At 37.6% G+C, this 22050-nt stretch overlaps 1 protein-coding gene across 2 annotated transcripts in view; it reads right to left on the reverse strand.

The window, feature by feature from the left end:
• Positions 1-8862: 8862 nt before the first annotated feature.
• PRKCE (protein kinase C epsilon) overlaps positions 8863-22050 on the reverse strand; it is a 271611-nt gene continuing 258423 nt past the window's right edge. For both annotated transcript variants that reach the window (XM_042887118.1, XM_042887126.1), the window contains one exon: positions 8863-12113. In XM_042887118.1, coding sequence (XP_042743052.1) covers positions 11967-12113 — 147 coding nt within the window. In that variant the 3' untranslated portion in view covers positions 8863-11966. The remainder of the gene's footprint in view (positions 12114-22050) is intronic.

The following is a 22050-nucleotide window of genomic DNA, read 5'->3' on the forward strand; positions in this document are numbered from 1 at the left end:
CCATTCCACAGCCTCACCACTTGCTTTTAGTAGTCCTGCATGCAGACAACCTTTTGAGGAATTAATTCAGCCTCCTAAAATGAAAGAAAATTGACACAGACACGAAGTTAGCAGTTTTCTATCAGGTCTGCAAGCTGGATTGTTTCAAAAGAGGTCAGGCAATTGCCAAAGCCTGCACAAAGCAAGCAGTGCAAACAGGAAACTCTGAGAGGCAGGAAGGGAGACTGCCTTCTTCATCACTAGAGCATGCTTAATCATCTCCACATATCGTGAGAGTGGATGCTGACCTACAGCATTTTTCATAAGAGCACTTCAGGGAACAGATAAACACAGAGGAGGAATGGAGTATAGCACCTAGTAAACTTGAATCCTAGCTCGTAGTGCCTGCAAAGTTGGGATCATGTGGCTGAGAGCAGAAGATGAGCAGGATCACCCCTTTCAGCCACCATGAGCTGACAAGCTGGCTTAGCTATTTCAACATGATACATTTAAGACCTTCCAGAATCAAAGAAAAATGAAAGAAATGGTTTTGCAAAGTACTATTTTTGTCAGTTTGATCTACTGGTAACATTATGATAGCTTTCTTTTCCGAAAAATGAGCAAATATGGAGTAAAAGAATATCAATAAGTTAAAATGCCTTTTGACTACATACAATATGTGCTCTGAAATAATCTTCTAGATTGAAGTTGCATGGTTATTGAGTAGATCACATTTTTGTTTTATTGAATTGTTTTGTGTGTCCATGTGGTGTAGTCTCCCAATGGCAGTGAGGTAACAGCTGTCAACTGACATTGTAATCTTCACCTTATGCTCTCCCGACCTTTTGTTAATGTTTCCATTATGACAAAACATACATATTTTCCTAGATTGTCCTAGCATGAGGACATACATAACATCAATAGTAACAGTTCCTTCTATTTCATGTTAAAACAATAGTCTGCTTTTCTTTTTTTCTTTTTTTCATTTTTTTCTGGGGGAAGATCCAGCACTTTGTCTACCCCAGATTTTTAACACACAGGTAATAAAATTTGGATTTCCTGCCATGTTTCAAATACATTCTATTCTATTGCTGGATCTAAAAATTATGCCCTTCTTTTAAAGGCCTGTGAGCATTATAAAATTCAAATGCTAATCCTGATGGAACAGACCAAGGGATGTATTCTTTATGAGCATGAAAACCTTTGAGATTTTATTTAGATGCTCCTCCAGTGTAAGTCAACACTGCGATTTAAAATAGTGCACAAACGAGCTAGGTTAGCTTTAAAGCAACTAGCTCTTTACTCCTGGTGATGTAATCAGCAGCCATGTCAGTTCTCTGCTGACCTCCCTTCCCACAGGTGACAGATAAATATTTGAACAAGAGGCTGCACAGATGAGGTACTGGTATCCATGCTAGTTATTTTAAAAGCAGCTTGGGCATACCTTGGAGCAAACCTTCAAGGCATAGATATCCACTTTGCATTCCTCTTGTTCAGCTTCTATCCAAGATCCATGTTTCCTCCTCTGACCACCTTCCAGCCCTTTCCTCAGCACTCAATGAAATCCTCTCCCATTCCAAGGACATTTTTCTTTTTGGACTGCTGCTGCATTTTCTATCTTTCCCTTTCTCACCAACTTTTTCCTCATTTCTTTTGCTGTCCTTAAAACAACCTCCCTGTCCTTCCACTTAGCACTGTGAATGCCTCCAATGACTTCCCGTTTCATGTCAGAGCAAGCTGAAATTGCGTGTCCACTTATTCCTGGCCCTGCACAGCTGCTATCTGAGAATGCCTGATAGCATGTTAACGAGGTGCTCATGCATCATGGCCATGTGTGGTTTACATATTTCCACTGGCAGCTCCGAAGGGGTGTGTGTTTTCCCAGATGTTTGGCAGGAGGTGGCCTCAGCAGTTTCCTCACGCTCAGCAGTGCATCTCAAGGTCTTGCATTCTTCCACTTCCAGATTCTTTTACCGAGGAAATCATCACTGCTAAGTATTATTTTACCTTAGTAATGTATAGTTTCCAGCAGAATTCCTGGAATCTGATGTTTAAAGGCAGGGTCAGAGGTTACGGAAATACTTTCAATTTGCATAAGAGTAATATACCAGCAGTTTTTTGCCCACGCATAATGTCTAATCTGTGTGACAACTGCTTTTTTATTGGTGTTGATAACCTCACTGGCTCTGAAATCAGCTTGTTCTGCTGTGTGGGTGGTTCAAATTATTTCTAGGCAGTTCAGTAAATGAAAATTAATACTCTCCACTCCTCTTCATACTCCAGACTCTTCTCCCAGTGTGAGCAAGAATACTAAGAAGAACAGAAACATCAGTATAGCTCTCAGATTTGAACTCTCCCAGCTGGAGATCTCTGTCAGTATATCAACCAAATACTGGGGGTGGCAGCATTATCATCCACTGCAAAATGTTCCTGCAGCATGTTACATTTATTCCTGTGCAAGCAAATGGAAAAAAAAAAAAAAAAGGATAGTGTTACTGAGATGAGCATCTTGACAGTTCACAGCTGGGTACTGGCCCTCAGAAAACTGATGGCTTCTCAGCCATTCAGCAGGACTGTATGAGGAGGGTGTTGTATGCAAGCTGACTCCTCCTGTAGGCTAACACTACTACTGTACCACTTCAGCTCATCAGAATAGTAGTGTTCTGCAGTTTTCCATTTCTTCTCCCACTGAAGTTTCAGCTTCTCCCAACATGTTTCCGGCTGCTGACTGGTCATACAGGACTGGTAATGTGTAAAGGAAGGTAGGGTGATGCCGATCTCATATCTAAGTAGTGCTAGATGACTATGTAATCAGTGTGAGGGACCTGCTGAATATAGAGTTTGGATCAGAACTCTGTGGCCCATACTTGGCAAACTGACTGAAAACTGATGATTTTAATACACTCAGTGGTCAGAGATGTTTTACCTAGAGATACACATCATAAACTCTAGTTCAAAGCTTTATGGTGGTAGTTGCTAAAAAAAAATTGGTCCAAAATTTGGGACTGAAAAAGTGCTGAAAAGATCTGCTCTAGGACACGTATTTTTCAGCCAGGATTTCTGCAGTCTGGGAGGACAGATCTCAGGGTTACCAAGGGACTCGGTTCAGCATCCAGCAAGGGGTGTTGGAGGGATGGCACACATTCCTGTTCTTTGGGAAAGCAGTATGGTAAATAGTAAGAAGACTTCATAACAACATAATTTGGGATCTAAGCAGTTCAGCTTTTGTCCTTCAGAGAAGAACAAGTGCAGTTGCAGTGCACTAGCATGTGAGGAGTGAGAACACCCTTTAATCAAAGAACAAATGTATCCACATTATCCCAGCAGGTAAAGTTTAAAGGTCTTTAGTTCACTTCTGAAACAGGACAGTGTTCATCCCCACCCTAACACAAACATTTACCTAAGAGACATTTGCATAATCTTTGTGGTCCTCATCTGTCCACCTTAATCAACCACACTGTTATTAGCAAAAATACGACTCAATGTGCCTGATGTCTTTACATACTTTTCCTTGCTCATTAACCAAAAATAAACACAAACTGTTCTTTTTTTGATGTATTACAGACTTTAAGTGAATAGCTTTCCTGGAACACAAAAGTTCTCAAACTCTGCCTGGGTGTGACCATGCTTCACTTACAAGCTTAGCTCATAGATGCATCTTCTCCCATTTTTACAACAAAAAACCCCACCTCTCTAAGGCTCCAAGCGCTGTACCCAATTACAAACAGCTTTTGACTGTTGTTTGGTTTGGTAACCAAAAGAGGATTTTAAGGGTCTCCAAGCAGCCACAAAGCCTTTCCATGGGAGGCCATCTGTAGGTATTCTGTGAAGCACAGTCTGGAAACACTATGCTCAGAAACACCAGAACAGTAAGAGTAGGCACTGACATTAATGCTAGTACTAATGCTGACTATATTCACACAACAATAGTGAAAGCACCACTGTGGCACCTTGGCTGAGTTTGTTGATTTGCAAGATGGACATAAAATATCTTGTCCTTTGTACAAATGAAAACTTTCAATCTCTATGCCAGTCCTGTCGATGAAAACAGGAGATTATTTAGACATACATGCTCGTTTTTTTTTCTGTGTGAAAGGTCACAAGTAACAAGCACATTTCTGACATTTAGACAAGCTTCTTCATGTTGATCTGTTGATATACCAGTCTTTCTCTATAACTGTCACCATCTGATAGATATATTTGAGCAGGGATGTATTTATTGTCACTCAAGGAACATCTGCCCTGTTGCGAAAAGGTCAAGTGAACAGTTACATAAGGTGATCAAACTAACACAAACTAGTTCATGTATGCCAAAGGCAGGACTCCTGTTCCTTCCTTCCCACCCTCCACTTGCTGCACCAGGCCTCAGTGCTTGATCATAACTCCTCCCTGGTCATAGATCTGGGGCCAACAGGTGATTTGCTGAGCCAATCACATTTGCCCATCAAAATCCATTCACAGCAATATAATTTTTGGCATTGTTAGATTAATGAGTTGAATCAGCTCACAGAGGGGTTCAGCGAGCACCAGATCTAAGCACGGCTAGCATCAGAAATGCAGAGCTTGGTGTAGAGATGGAAGGTAGCATGTCTTTTCTCCTTTAATGACCAGTGAATTGCTAAAAAGATTGGCTCTGCCATAATGTGTAATTACACACAGTGTTGGTTTCAGGCTAAGTGTCTTTCAGACTTGATTGCTTCAGATCATGTAAAAGATGGCACATGAACCCATCTCTTCGCTTATAAGCACTTCTTATCAGGGAAGTGGAATGATTTACATGGACCTCACATCATATAGCAACTATGAATGTACAAAAAGACAGCATACAGTACATGCATGAAAATAAAATCAAAGAAAGTTGGTTTTTTTTCTTCTTAGAAAAAAGCAAGGAATGGTCTCCTGAATAGAAAATGGTGCAGTCAGATCAACTCGACAATAACTTAATTTCTACAAAGGCAGCACACCACCAACATACTGTAAGTCTTACCTATTTATAGCAATGCACAAAATGGCACCATTTTGACTCGCTCAGGTAAGAGAAATGAGAATGTACTTCGGCACAGAAGAACATCAGCCTGGCACTGACTCTTGCTGTTACTAGCAGTGATAGCCATTCTGCCTCCTGTAGTACATCAGTTGCTAAACCAAACTGGTGGCATTTTGGATAGTGATGACAGTTGTATGCAGTGCTCAAATCAGTTCTCAGATCGGTGCCCAAATCAGCAATAGACTCCAGGTCACTGACTTTCTTCCTGTTTTTTTTTTTTTTTTTTTTTTTTTCCAAGGACTGAACATCCATGTACAAACCTGGAATTCTTTAATGCATTTCCAAATTCTGGAGGGAGTCTTGTGTAACAATTTCACAATATTTACAGTGGTAGCTTGTGTTCCACCTCAGGTTGCTGCTCTTATCTCTTGCTTCCACAGCAATGATGAGGTAAAGGAAAGATGGAGTGGAAATTATTTTGTTACAGATATAGACACTTCAGCAGGCTTGGGGCCATGACCCTGGGCAGCCTGTTTTGCGCCCATCACCCTCTGGTGCAGACTCTGTCCCACTGCTGCCCCTCCCCTGACACAGCTCCATGCTGTTCCCTCAGGTCCTGTTGTCACACAGAGCAGAGCTCAGCGCTGCCCCTGTGAGGAGCTGTCAGCTGCTATGAGGTCTCCCCTCAGCTCCCCTGCTCAGGGCTGAACTCAGCCTCAAACATCTTGCCCTTCACCATCTTCACTGCCCTCCTTTGGATGCTCTCTAACAGTTTTTTGTTCATACATTGTGGCACCCAAACCTGCACCACAGTTGGTTCTTTGGACAGCTAGACTCATGTTTACATTGCTGACTCATGTTCAACTTGCTGCCCACCAGAATCCTCAGATCCCTTTTCACAGGGCTGCTCTCTAGCCTCTTGTTCCCCAGTTTGTACGTAACCCAGGGCTACCCTGTCCCAAGTGCAGAATCCAGCAACTTCATGCAGTTGGTGATTGCCCAGCCTACCAATTTATAGAGTGATAAAGATCACTCTATAAGGCCTCCCTACCCTTGAAGGATTCAACAGCTCCTCCCAATTTGTCTTGTCCACAAAATTCCTTAATATACCTTCAAGACCTGTATCAAGTTACTTAAGAAAATATTAAAGGGAACTGGCCCTAAAATGGAATCCTGAGGAACCCTACCAGCTGCCAGCCTGGTGTAACTCTATTTGTTGTAACCCTATGAGCTGTAAACATCACTGACTTGTTCACCCATCACATTATGCTTTTGTCTAGCTTTATGCCAGGTGCTTCGTCTGGACACTAAGAAAACACACTGAAAGCTTTGCTGAAATCCAGAAAGATTTTATCAGCTGACTTCCATTGTTCAGCTTGGTGGGTAACCTTGTCATAAAAGGAAATTAAGTTCATTAAACAGGACTTTCTCCTCGTGAAACTGTGTTGGTTGTGACCAATGATTGCATTGTCTTTCAGGTGTTTTTCAGTAACTCTCAGAATAATTTTCTCCCTAATTTTGCCAGACATCCAAGAAAAACAGACAGGCCTTTAATTACCAGGCTTTTCCTTCTTGTCCTTCTTGAACACTGGGACAACATTCACTAGCTTCCAGTTGACTGAGATCTCTCCTGACTCCCAGGACTGTAGAAAAATAATTAAAAGAGGTCTCATGATGACATTTAGACAGCTTTTTGAGCACCCTTGGATGAATCCCATTAGGCCCCATACTTATATCCATCCAGCTGGAGCAGAAAGTCCCACACATTTGGGATTGGCTAGGAATTTATTGTTACTGCAGTCACAGTCCTCTGAATCAGAGCTCCAGGGTCCCTGGGCCCATAATTCTTGTTGAAGACAGAGGTGCACTTTGTGTACCTATTTATAAAGTTTGTCATTCTCATCAAGTAATGGACCAACGTAATCTCTGGTCCTTCTCTTGTTTTTTTGTTCTCTCCTAGTTTACTGTACTGCTTCAATACTAACTGAGCATTGGAGGCATGAATTTTCTCCCTGCACTGGCTAACAGCTTCTCTGTAGAACACAATGTTATGTAACCTCATTCCCAGTGGCCATACAATTTCTTTTAGCACATATGTTCCAAAAAGTTCCCTGCTCAACTAAGCCAACTGTCTGTTCCACCTGCTTGAATTCCAACATTTTGGATTTGCACTTTGCACTTAAGAGGTGCACTTCAAGAGTAGCTGGAACTGTTGGACTCCAGTGCCTTCAAAAGCAGTTTCCCAAGGGACCTTGCCAACTAGTTCCCTGAGCAGCCTAAAGCCTGCTTGGTCTATATCCAGGGTTGAAGTTTTGGTGGCCACTGCTGACCTATTTCCTATCACCAAAGATTTTAATCTTGACTACTTCACAGCCACCATGGCTAATATGGCCACCAATCACCACTTTGTTTACAGACAACAAATCTAGGTGGGTACCTTCCTTTTAGTACCTGCATCAAAGTACATCACCAGAGGTGTTTTAGGAATCTTCTGGACTTGTTTTAACAGTTTTATTTCCAAATCTTGCACTCGATCAGCAAGCATAAAAACTCTTACATGCATCACTTGTGTTCTGGAAACCTCTAAGACATTAGTTATGGCAGTAAGAGAAAAATCATATGGACTAATACATTTGGAGACCAATTATGCCTGTTTTTTTGCAGAGTGATTTTTAAGTCCTTTAGATGCTTTAATTTTGCTAAACATACTCTGAAGATCTTACATAGTTGTTTAACTGGCAAAATCTAGACAACAAAGCCTATGCTAATGTTGTCCATACACAGAATTCAGAATATGTGTATATATGGGAACTGCTGAATCACGGCCTGAACCTCTGATTGACCACCTGAGGCAAGCAATGATTTAGCTACAGGAGCACAGGTGAAGGCACCTGTGCTATCGGAAAGGTTGGAGCCTGGTTCCACCTCTCCTACATCCCATTTAAGTGCTGACTGCCACTGAGGAAGGATCTCTTCCTGGAGATCACTCCTCTAGAGAATATTGCAAGCCTACAACATCAGTAAACATTTTCCATTTATTATCTTCCTGTTGTGATAATCTTACTTAGTCTAAAACTCTGTACACCAATTGATTTTACACCTCTGTACACTTATTGACTGTACAGTGTATAATAACAAAAAACTCAGTGTGAAGAAAACAAGTGAAGGATTAGACAAACTGCAGTGAATAAAATAAAGCATACTTCCAGCTCAGGAATATATATTTTTAAGGTTATCTGGTCTACCTTCAAGTGGTAAACGACTCAGTGCCAGATCATGCTGATAGCTGGTTTTCTGAAGCAAATGTTAAGAATTTTAGACCATGAAAACTGAAAGAATTTGGGGTTCAAATCAAAACACAATGAAATACTGAAATATTTCAGATAATGTCACATTGACAGATTAAGTTATATAAACCATTTAATACAGTGTCTAATTAATTAAATCTCTAATTAAATAAATTAGACTTACACATACCATTAATCCTTCTATTCAGTGAAATGGAAGACTAAAGTAGTCTCACATGTTTGCACGCGAAATGCCTTACTGAGTTTCAACAATACAGCTAAGCAAAATTTTGGGATTAGACTGCTAAGAACTCAGCAACCATCACTCAGCTGGTAAACACATAAAGGTCTCTAAACTCACCTGTTCAGTTTTGGGGGCAAATGTTATATTGCCCAAGATAAATGGTTCACTCACTGTTACCTGCGTTTCTCTTGGAGTTTTTAGTTCTTCACAGATGAATTTCTTAGCAAATCCTCCCTTTGCCAAACATCCACTCCTAAAAGACAAGCTCATGGTACTTTGTACAACACGTAACAGGAAAAATATTCATCCTTCATCTTTGTTTCTTCCTCATTAGGAAATACTCATGAAGACTTTGGGAAAAAAAATAAGATTTAACATCATTGTATTTATTAGGTTTTGAAACAATACACATTCACATCCTTTTGAATACAGTACATTTGGCACAGTAATAATGTTTACGATGAAATAACACTAATGAATGGCAAGAGATTCAAATTACATCCATAAGAAAAAAAAAAAAACCTGTACAAATAAATCCTCACAATAAAAAAAGCCTACCCCTCCTCCCCCCACCTTCCCCCCAAAAAACTGAATACATTTTATATTTAGCCAGAACTACTCTGCACATAATTTAAGAAGAGGTAATTTTTAATCCTTTTTTGGAGAGAATTATTTTTCACCCTATAGAGAATAACGTGTTTCTCTTTTTTTTAATAAGGTTTATTTGGAGGAAAAACAAGAAACGATGGATTCTTCATAATCATTATTATTATTAAGAGTCTTTTTGGCATTTTGCACTCATTTTACAAAGAAGGAACAGGAAAGATTCTACAGAACAGGCAGAAATGTAAATGTCCATTTTTAAGATGTATCTTTAAAAAATGTTCTAGGTAACAGACAAACCTTCTGATGTAAACCCAATGCAGAGGATCTAACTAATTATATTGAAGAAATATCTGCCCATGCAAAAGTTTTTATCTCCTTGACTTTTCTCTTAGCATCCTACCAAATAATGCAGGTGTTGAGGCCTCTTGAAATACAAACATTTGCTGCTTATCTCTGTGTTAGAAATGGGAATATACCTTACTTTAAAAAAACTTTCTGGGATGCTTTTATTCCTTCAAAATAAACGCTCATAGTTTTATGTAAAGGCCTCGTGTTGTACAAACAGTAGTGCACTATTCAATAACTTGCCTTCCTAGCCAGTCTACTCACCTATGGAAAGGAACACTTCAGCATTGTGATCAGTTCTTGCCTGGATGTCAAAAGCTAACTGTGATGAGAAATAAACAGAGCCAGTAGTGAGACATGAATTGATGGGCAGTTCTACAATATATTTCTAAAAGAGAAAGAAATTTAAACATTGAGATGATGAAATCATTAAAATGTTTCTGTGCTGGTACTCAGCTCCAGAAGCTAGTCTTTTCCCAGTACAAAAGATCACTGAAGATAAATTAAATTAAACTAAAGGCTTGATCCATTATTACACCTGTAGGCTAGACAACACATTAATTGATATATCATAATATTTAATATTTCGAAATCATCATAAGAATATATATAATAATTACACCTGAGTTTTAAAAACAAAACAAAATGGAACTGAATGTTGTCATCAGTAACAGGCTATGAGCAGCCAGACGTAAAACTGACACAAACTAACTCATCTGCTTGAGACCAAGATTATCTCTTAAAGCCAATGATTCTTACTTTGTCCACCACGATTTGTAACATTCCTTCTCTTTCCTAGCTCTATCATATCATAATAGAGTTGAAGAGAACTATACAGGAGATTTAGTATAGCTTAATATATGTCTACATCTTTTTATAACAAAAACCTCATCTCTCTGACAGTAACTTGAACCAATACACATACAAGAGTATTGCACATGGACATTATTATAATTATTCTTTCATAGACTAACATTTTAATAGTATGCCTGAACATGCAGCAGTTGATACCTCTATATTCAATGAATTCCACAGGCCTTGCAGCAAACACTATATACAAAATCTCACCTGTACAAAAGGCAAAAAAGCTTTTTAGTGCCACTTTGCCAATCACAAGTATATATATTTTTGTGCAGCTGGAAATCCATGTGCAACAATTAAAATGGATTCCAATGACCGCTCACTCAGTCCAGTAAAATATATAATAAAATGACCTCAGCGATACATGTACACAAAAAAAAAAACCACCAAAAAAAACCCCCCCAAAAAAACCCAAACAAAAACAAAACAAACCACAGGGTACTCCTGGAAATATAAGTACATAACACTGTTAGCGTATCTACAGGAGGTAACTTCACATTAGTAATATTGTCCACATGAGTTACCATTTCAATTAATACACAAAAAATTCAATTTACAACTTTCAATAATGTCAGTTTGTAATGTTTGATCTTCAGTTTTTCAACACAATTCCACAAAACGCATGTGTAGCCTTATTTTGTGTCTTCTAAAAGCAGTTTTCTTTTTAGATTTCAAACATAAAAAACAACAAACACAGTAGTATTATGGTTTTGTAAAAGTGTGCAAAAGTAACACACTGCTGAGAAAATAAATATAAATAAGAAATTATTTATCAACTTAGCTACAATGGAAAATGCAGATTTACAGTGTTTATAATTAACTTTTAATGTCAAATTAATTATAAACATTTGCAAGCTTGCCATCACATTAATGGTTCATTTAAATGGATATTCAATTTAATAACATGGATCCAATTGCTGTAAAATGCCTACATATAGCTGTGTTAAAGCACTATAGGCTTTTCATTCTTTAGCCCTTTGATATCTATCCATATAGGATCTTTCTTTGAATAAAATTTCAGTTATCTTCATTACTCTTCTTATTCCTACAAGTTTTCCATACATTTTATGAGGAAATTCACTGAAAGTCTGAATTGATGTACTTCTTCTTCTGGACAGCTTTATTTTATGTCTGTACCTCACCTCAATAAGACATTCATAGTTGAGGACTACACCCCAAAGAATGCAGACTTCTTCACTGACTGAAGGGTAAGCAATACGTGACTTGTTCCACATTTGAGCACAGATCTCACAGTAACCACAAGTGCAGAAGAAACAGGTTTCACCTTCTCAGCTTAAATTCATACAATTACATGACATGATCTGTTAAATCACTTTTAATAGCATGGCTCCATTTTCCATGAAAAGATGCAATTTTGTCTTGTGAGGAGATCTTTGGAGTAATAGTTGCAAATATACGGCAGTGTGTTACATCTACAATTTCTGATACAAAATTGTTTTGCATTGCTTTGTGAGACAGAAATTAAGAGTGCTTTCATGTCAGAAGATTAAAGAAAAAAAACAATAAATATATACTTAAACTGGGGATATGGGCTCAGAGTAAGAGAAGTAGTTCTTGATCTACTGAGTCTCAGTAATCTGACGATCTCTTCAGAATCACATCTTGCAGCATGATTCATCTGTCAGCCTAACGATGTCTATGGCAATAGCTCTTCTCCAAAATAAGAGAACCCTTTAAATTCTTCTTGATTGATTTGTTTTATAATTGTCTCATCCACTAGAGTTAATACCGGCTCTTCTCGTGTAAAGTCTTGATCAAAGTTATTTACATCCCTTTTGGTTTTCTGAGAAGAAAAATACAAACAAGGTGAATGGTAGAATAGCACAGCAAAATAAAAGGTCCTCTCCCTGCTTCCCCAACCCCCAAAGGCTGAATTTTATGGAATGGCTGAAATAAAAGAGGAGCTACTTCACACAAATAATAACAGACGTATGAGAGAAGCTACAATAGCAAGAACTATAAATGAATTCAGGAGAGGCCAGAGAAGCAGTACTATCAATGAGTTCCCAGAGACTCGCTGGTCTCTGACAGGCGAAGGAATAGCAGTATGATGATAAAGCAGGAAGCTGAGATTAGGACTAATTTAGAAAGGGTTTTGGCTTAGTTGGTGGCTGTTTCCTCATAGATTTGAACACAATGATATCTCATCTGAGAGGCAGAGAGTGAATTTGATTTCCCCACAATATACCCAACTCTTTTAACTCTAATTTAACCATTTCTTTGTATCTGGATATATTTGGCTTTAAAATTAGATCACAGCAGATCTCAGCCCAAAAGTTTTGAGCTCAACATTGAGAAGTCCTAATGCAGACTAATGTAATTCAGAGCAACACAGCAAAGCACAGAAGTCTAGCTACAAAGAAATGCATCTCAGAGCTCTCCCTAGTTTCAGTGGCACCAGGATTTCTCCATGGAAGACTAAAAAACCTTGGTCTTTCAGTAAATTTGGCCCAATGGGTTGCAATTGGACATGCTATGAGTGGGAGAAAGTTTGTTAACCAGAGACAGAATTGAAAGGGCTGGCTCATTTTCCTTAGGGCACTCACAACAGTAACTATCTGTAACCACTTGCATGTAAAGAATATCAGGCCATGGGGGAAAACGTTCCTTAAAGTCATTGTCCTGAGACTTATACCATTCATATTTTTCATGTTAGCAGCATATTTCAAGCATGTACAGGTTCAGGGAATTGGAACAAATATTTTCCTTTCCCTTTTTTGTCTATCCTTTCTCTTTATTTCATGAAATCTGACTGACACTTAATGGAGGCACAACAGCACTGTAAAAACCTACTTTGTGTCAATACTCCACGTCTAAGATGAAGATGATACCAGAAATAGAATAGCTATTTGTTGTGCAAAGTTAAACGATAAACTCATCACGAGGTATGTCACAAAGGATGACACATGATGTATTTCAAATTGATACACTGATGAATTCCAAATGGGGTAGAGGCCTTCTTTCAATGCAGACAAATTTTCCTATAAATTAGATATATTATTGTATTTTCTTCATTAGATCTGCCTGAGGCATACCTATAGCAAGCATCACCTGTGTAGTTTGTAAGAAGCTTATAACTATAGAAAAAAAAGAGATTGCAAACCAAGTACTTTCTAAGTACAGACAATCAAAAATATACATTTTCTATCTTCAAAGTTCCACTAAAAGGAAAAGAATATAGACTTTAAAAACATTTATATAAACATATGGTTATCTTGTCTATATTTGTAATATTTACTTTGTACAGAAATTTGCATATAAAGTGTATGTGGCCTACTTTGAAGTGCATAAAAAGTAAGGGATATAGCTTAGATTTTTTATTTTTTTTTTTTCAAATACTGCAAAACAAGAAAAAAAGGAATTTTGAATTATATTACATTTTAACTACGTCTGCATTCTTCCTGTTCGTCATGTCCTACCACAATATTTTCACACACTCATACAATGAATTTGCTGCAAGTATTTTCACTAAAGCAGAAGATGGTAAGTGAATGTTTGTAAAAAGTAAAATTCAAATTCAGATCTGTAGCTTCATGCAGGAGAAACTTGCTTATACTCACACTTTAACCACTAACTATTTGGGGCAAATAAGCTCTACAGTGGCTGAAAACAATTTCATGATATATGAATTATATTCAGTTTTTCATACTGAACATATTTGGCAAAATTGTATTTATTCAGTTTTTCATCCTGAACATATTTGGCAAAATTGTATTTTCTTTCTGAAATTAAAAGATTAAAATGAAAATTTCCCAGATTCCAACTGGGGCAATTAATTGATAATAGCTACTTTTTTTCCAGAACACCATCGCTGAGATCTATTAAGATGTTAAGTGAAAATGAGTGCAGGTGAGTACTTGTAAAAATCTAAATCCTGTTGATTACAAATAATTGCACTTCCAGGAGAACTCTGAATCGCAAACACTTCTGACACAACAAATAAAGGAATTTACTTAGATTTAAAAGCCTAGCATTACTTTAAGACTGCCTTCAAGGAGATATCCAAAGAAGGAGAAAAATATTTTACTTTCTTAGGAGAAACTCCCTGTCTTTTTGGCAGCACAGATACAAATCAACCAGCTTCTTAACAGAACAGGTAGGAAATGATCTGAGGTTGCAAGGATATACTAGCAAGCCTCTAACTAACCAACTGGTCTAGTGAGATTAAATAAACTACAGAGTATAAAATTGAAAGGATTAAGCCATAAGTCAAAAGGTAGAGGTCATAACAAGGCACTTTTCAAAGGAAAGACTTATTTGAGAAGTCTTCCTTAGTGACTGAGGCAGTTTCTTCTTGAAGCTATGGCTATTTTGCAAGGCTCCATCCTCTAAAATGAAACAGGTCTGGCTACATTTCTGCTAACATTGCTATCTTCTTGTACTTGCACTGTGAATACTCTACAGATCAACAGCATAGTCAAAATATAGTTATAGCATGAGGGCTCAACATGAGGGTATGAAGGGCTGTGGCTGTCTCTGAGCAGAGAAAAGAAAGATGATCTGCAAGGTAGGCAGAGCACATGATAAAATAGACTATCACTATTATCCAACTTCAAATATTAAAAAAAAAAAAAAATCACAAAGTGCAAAAGTCTTCAGATTGGCTAACAAATGCATGCTAAAAAAGCAGTAGTTACATGGCTCTTTTCTTTTAGCCAAGAGCTCCTGAGTCTTTGCGAGATATTATTTTCATGTTTTCAAATGTTTTTCCAGGTAAGACTTCTTAATTTCAGATGACTGAAGAAACAATTGTTATTAGGAAACAAGAACCCTTCTAAATCACAACTGTCCCCAACACAAAAGCATAATTTGGCTTCATATTCTATTTTTAAATCTTTTTTCCTTAGCAGTGTGAACACTTCATAGGTATCCCATCAGAGCATTGACCTTGTGCATGACCAAGTTATCTTGGGAGACTTGACAAATCTACTACATCTTGCTGATACTATCTGATCAGATGAAACACTGTTATGCCACAGGAATGGATCATCGTGATTTAATAAATATTAATATAATCTCATCATTAACATAATCTCATCAAGAATGACATTTTTAAGTCAAAGTCATGTTTTATTCTCTTCACAGATCACAGTTTTGTGTAAGGAAGTAGAGATATTAGAGCTTTTAGAAGGCAGTCTTTGTAAAATATCATTTCATAGAATCATAGAATTGCTCAGGTTGGAAAAGATCATCAAGTCCAAACTCAACCTAACCATGCTACTCTAACAACCCTCCGCTAAATCATGTCCCTGAGCACCACATCCAAACAGTTTTTTCACATCCAGGGATGGTGATTCTACCATCTCCCTGGAGAGCCTATTCCAGAGCTTAACAACAATTTCTGTGAAGAAGTTTTTCCTGATATCCACCCTAAACTTACCCTGGCACAACTTGAGGCTATTTCACCTAATCAGCTTTTTCAGTTTTCCAGTACAGATTTGGAGAAAGACTGTTATTTAATGAGTAAAAATATTTTTTACCCCTTAAATATCTTAATATAATTATGAAAAGATTAAAAGGAACGTAATGTGCTATTAATAAGCACATATTAAACAACTTTTTATCAGACCGTGTTAATTTTCTCCATAATTTCAATGAAAAATTAATTTTCTACATTCAGTCACAAACTGAAGTTTAAAAAAAATTGAGAACATGTCTTATAAGCTCTCCAGCATCAAGGATTACCAGCCTTTTCTGTTAATGATTACTAAGTGACATTACATGAGTTCCAACAGAGAAGAAATCTAAGTGTTTTTAGCAACAAAAATACATTAAGAAGGCTAGAACTTGCCATTCATTTCATTACTCTTCTGAAGCAAATGTGAATGACAAAGAATCACTGGAATTGAAAAGCTGCAGAAAGCCTTGCACGTGGCAGAAGGTGGTCCAAACCAGGGAACTCAGCAATGCCTGAGCTCTCCTCAGCACCTCCTCAAGGCCAAGCCAAGGGGCTTGATGGACTCTGATGTCTGACAAGGATTAAATTAATTCTACAACTTGGAGGCACTAGGAAGTATGTGCCTTTATTTCATTATTCTGTTTTGTTTAATTTGCAGAGAAGCACTGAAAGCCTTTCAAGTGCTTTGAATCCTCAATGCCTCCACTAAATTGGGCTGGAATTGTCCAATGAGTTCACAGGCAGAGAAGATGAAAGAAAGATTGGAAGCTAGAAAACAATACTGCCACAAAAATCTTATTTTGTAGGAAAATCAGACTAAAATACAAATTTAAATGATGAGTTAAATATAAATTTGAATTAAATATAACTACAAGAATCGTTAAGTCAATTTGCATGTTTTGCTCAGTTAAATAGAATAAAGAGTTAATCCAGAGCAGACAGTTACTATCAGCAGGTGAGGTAAGGAATGGTCAGTATAGCAACAAGCTAATATGTTAGTAGAAAAAATTATTGTATTTTTCAGTTAAGTTTATCTTTTGACATAAAACACATACAAAGCTCATCCATGGTTTTCACAGTCTCAGATACCGTCAACACTGTCCTTCAGATACACTGGACTTTCTGTGTCACTGTATTACATACTTTATCTTTACTGCACTGCAGTTTGCTGCCAGGGGCAGTGCTTGACTCCTCAAGCCCACAGTGAAATTCTGGACTTCGTCATTCTGGGAAACTCTTCCAGTGCAGCACATGGTGATATCAACTGTGCACCAGACATGTCACAGACACACTAAATTTGGGCAGGATGTTGCTACAAGTTTTGCTGTGCAGCTGCAGGGGCACGGGACAACAGCATAGAATGAACAGGATGGGCAGCAGGAAGTGAAAGATTTACACAGTATCATTCAATTTTATCCAGAATTTTGCTTCACTGAGAAATGGTTCTAGGCTTGACAGTGTCGTCAAGAAGTCCTTCTCACTTAGCATTTTGTTTCTACCAGCAAGATTTTCAGATTATTTTTAAAGACAAATGAAAACTAAGGACATAAGACAAATCGGTTTGAAGCACAAGGTTATGTGGCTAACCTCACATCTATATCATTGTCCTCTCATTTCCCTCTCTTTATTATGAAAACAAAAACCTCAGCGAGGCAGAGATTAATGCACCAATGAGTGGATTTCTTTTCATAAAGGTGCAACAGCTTCTAGAAAGTTGAGAAAAACCATAATGAGCACTCACTTTCACATATAATTCATACTATATATAGAAATTCAGCACAAATACTGTGAAAGAAATAGGCTAAGAAGCAAAATACTTCAGGTTTATCTTTCCGTTTCTCGTGTTGATACCTCTTCACAGTATTTGCATGCACAGAGAGGTCATATGAGAATTCTAAGTATTTTCTAGAATGTCTAATTTGAGAAGATAGGAAATGCAAGCTATCAGAATAATTATAAAAACATGTATTTTTTATTCAGTATCTCCGTTTCTCTATTCACATGACAAAGAGTTGCAACAGATTGGACATAAACTACAGTGCATCAGCTAAAGGTTAGGATGATAAAAAAAGGTTTTTAATCCAAGTAGTTTTCATACAAATACCAACATTAATTACTTCCAAGTAGAGGGTGAGATGTTGTGCTTCTAGATTATTTATTCTTTCATTAGATGTGAAGGACACCAAATTAAAAGAAAGAAATGGATAACAAAGATATTCAGCAAAGATTTTAACAGACAGGCAGTATTTAGAAAGTATGCCAACCTATGTAGGCTGTAATCTAGTCTGTTATGGAAGTAGATAGACATTTAATAAACATCAACCTAATTCACCAAATTATGAATTTTAAGAGGAATAATTTCTGACCCAGGAAACTGAAGCTACATTTGTATCAAAACAGTATGTATTTTTCCTAAGAAAGTAAAGTGGGTCAGGAGGGAAGGAGGAATAACCTAAAGAATTAGAAGATAGAAACATTTAATGATTATATCGCCAGGATGTCAACCATAATACTTCACTTTCACACAGCCTTTTTCTTATCCCATAAGCCAAAAATACAATAATGCAAAACAGCAAAGCAAAGAAGATCAAAGCTCTGCAAGTTCAGCGACAATCACTTTGTGCTCACAGTCTAGGCAATGAACCTCACCCATAATAAAATGTTGTAAACCATTGTACCTTATGGCTATACATGGGTATGGGTTTTTGCTCAACAGAGCACACAGCCCTAAAAGTGTACATACTAAACTTGTTTTGTTCACAGCCTGATTGCGAAAGCACAAGACTTTCCTCTGTTTAAAACATCTGAGAAGACAGAATTCACAGGAGCTGCACTGGAGGCCATCACTACAACTTTTTGCCCGTGGTCATCCTTTACCAACAAGATCCACCTCATCCGTCTTATCAGAGCTTGTTTCCTTTTCAACTTAATCCTGACATAACTACAGCACAGAAGCTATGCGATGGTAGAAAGCATGCCTTTTTTAGAGTGAAAAAAGTTGCAGGGAAAAATGTCAACTTTTGCATTTCTGCTTTTCAATTTTCACCCTAAAAGTAGGTTTTTGAGGATTTAGCTACATGGGAAATTATTTTATATACCTATGTGGAGTGGGGAGGGCTTGGGAGAAGAGAAAGAAATGGAACAATTCTATTAAAATGCCCTTCATCTGCACAATACAATTACTACCGCAATTTAATGATCCTCTCTGCAGAGCAGATTTTATATGGGTGCCTCTCCAGTTCACATTTTATTGGCAGGCCTCCACCGAAATCCTCAGCTGTTCTAAGGTCACTGTGTCCTGGCACACGTCCAAGGTTAGACCATTTTTGGTTGTGAGCTCCTGAAAGTGTGTTTTAACCATTGTTATTGCAGCTGTGTTATGGCAGTGAGGGCAGGTGCAGCTGCCACATGCTGAACCACCTGCTGCCAAGTCCTCATATACACGTGTAGAAACTCTTACAGATCAATAATACTTCAATGCAAAGCAATAAACTCAGAAAATGGAGCTGATTGGTTTGAAGAAAAAGGTGTTGCAGGAGGATTTGCAAGTCAAGGGCAAATCCTGGGTAAAGGGTCTTAGAATTCCCATGGTTTCCAGGAGCCATTTGATAAATCATGGAAAAAAATATAAAATATGGGAAGTCTAGCAGGGCAGTGAAATCACAGAATCACAGAATAGCCTGGGTAGGAAATGACCATAATGATCATCTAGTTTCAACCCCCATGCTACATGCATGGTCACCACTCACTAGAGCAGGTTGCCCGGAGTCACCAGACCACATTTGTTCTGTAAAGGATCTATAGTGCATAGAAATATTACTTAGAGCATAGCAGTCACAGTTCTGCTACAGAATCACAACAGTTTTCACAATAATCTTAACATTTTTTTTCACTTCAGGCACTTTAATAATGAACATTTTGACACTACTCTTGTAATTCTTGTAATTCTTGTGATTTACAAGAAAATTGATGAATGTGATGCCAAGTGGTGAGATGCAGTGAAAAACTGTAGTGAAAATGTAATGTGTATTAAAAAAACAATAACAAACAAACAAACACCCATGACAAAAGTCAGAGAATGTTGAGTTTGGCTGGGAGGTGACCTGGTCTAATCCCTGCCACAGCCACTTGCCCAGGACCAGAACAGGCAGCTATTTAAGGTCTCCAAGAAGGGACTGTCCAACATTTCTGAGCAACCTGTGCCAGTGCTGCCACTAGCACATTAACAAAAAAACAACTTATTAATTAAAAAAAAAAAAAATTATGTTCAGATGGAGTCTTTTCTGTTCCAGTTTGTGTCCAGTGCCTTTCGCCTTGTCACTGGCTACTTCTAAAAAGAATCTGGATCCATCTTCTTTACGCTCATCTGACTACAGCAGGCCTATGCTGCACAAAATGTTGGGAAGTCATCCATGTCCTTCTCCATATACTGCTCATATAGCTACTGCATACTGCATATATGTTCATGTGTAATACTAAAATTACTTTCCTAGTTTGGTAAATAGAAAATACCCTATTCACTTAGTCCTCCTCTAAATCGCTGTAATTTTAAAAATTAATTTTCACAAGAATGAAAAACAAATGGCTATTAGTTTAATTGTATTGCTACTGACTGTGGGGAGAACTTACAAGCTTATTCTGCTTTCCATGGGTTAAGCAAGCACAAAAAGAAATCATGGAGATTCTAATACTATTCAATAGGTGGCTGCTGTAATTAGATATTGCAGGACTCATCTCTGCCATGTATCCTGATTAAAACTGTCTGACTTTCCAGTGTTTTATTTCATCTACAGTCACCTGAACAATGTTATCACAGAAAAAAAAACAAACAAACAAACAACAAGTATATTATAAGAATCTTTCTGAACATATTATGAAATTATAAATATATATATAGCAACATCATGTGATTCTGAGCCCCTCCTTCATAAGTAGAAGACACTAGATCCAAAGTACCACTGTTCAGCATGGAAGGTAATAGCAAGCATGTGCAGTGGGAGCCTTATCCCCACTCTCAACTACATATTAAAATGGGACAGTCTATGTCCTTTTATCCTTTTTTTTTTTTTTTTTTAAATTATCTTAAACAGAGAAGTGGTATTGCAGGTCTCACTGTATGCAAATGGAGAAAGCTAGACAAGAATGGCTGAAGACTAAGACTACTGAATAGTCTGCATGAATGTGCAGTATCTCACTGTCACTTTCTGAACATGGTTTTATTAAAAGTTCCCAGTAAGATTTAGCAGAGTTTGTAGTGGCAGGGGTTTCATTCTTGGTTCTGCTACTTATCTGTATTAAACTTCTGCAATTTTCTCCTCACTACGGATCTAATATTCTTTCTATATTTAATCACCTTTACATGAATATGTGTGATCTCTTGATTGTTTCTCATAGTGTACTTAAACAGGCTTTTGCACAGCAGGTACCTCATCTTGCAGGGAACTTGAGATGTTACTGGGGACCTGAGGGCACAAATATATTCAGTCAATTTCTCCTTCTTCCTATTCTTTTCAATGAAAACACAATCCTTCAGAAACTCATAGGCAATCAAGATCTTAAAGCTGTCTTTTCCTATACTCCGTAACCCGCAAATATTATTTACATGAACACAAAAATAAAATGTTTCTGTTTAAACACTTAAGAATGTACTGTAAGCAGCTGTGATAATGCAATTTCACTTAATAGTTTAAATTGTTTTCTGAAAATAGGACTAGAGAAGAGCGTAGCCAAGAAGTGAAACAAAATCTGTCCTACTCTGAGGAAGTCTGAAAGGAAAGCAGAAACACTCTGGCTGCTTATCATTTCACTGCAATGGGCAATAATTAAAAAATATATGCTTAACAAATGGCTAAATGCCATGTGTCTGCCCTGCCCAGACACATTACTGGACCCACTGGTGCAGGATACATTGCTAGTAGTTCTGCTACTACTGCTCATGACCACCTGCTGCTAGCTGAACTGAGATGATGAACTTCATCATCCACCAGTTGCCAATGCTTCTTATTAGCAGTGAAGGGCCAACACTGTAACCAGTAGCAGGAAAGTGGCACTTTTAGGAACCAGCTCACATGAAATACTCTAATTCATGACACCTTTTGGCAGGGCTAACACGTTGGACTTCAGCAGCTATAAAAGTTTATAATAAGAAGGCTAAGTCAACCCACAACCATTTTTCTTTAGCTTTTTTTTTTTTTTTTTTTTGAAGGATTTATGTTACCAGTTCTGACAAACATAAAGTCTTCCCTGTTCCCAAACGTTTTTTTTTTGTACACTAATCTTAATTAACACAGAGTCACCCTTAGAAGAAATCTCACTGTTTTCC

Source organism: Lagopus leucura, unplaced genomic scaffold (assembly GCF_019238085.1).
Source record: "Lagopus leucura isolate 7727_CA_CO unplaced genomic scaffold, USGS_WTPT01 Super-Scaffold_73, whole genome shotgun sequence".
NCBI classification, from domain to species: Eukaryota; Metazoa; Chordata; class Aves; order Galliformes; family Phasianidae; genus Lagopus; species Lagopus leucura.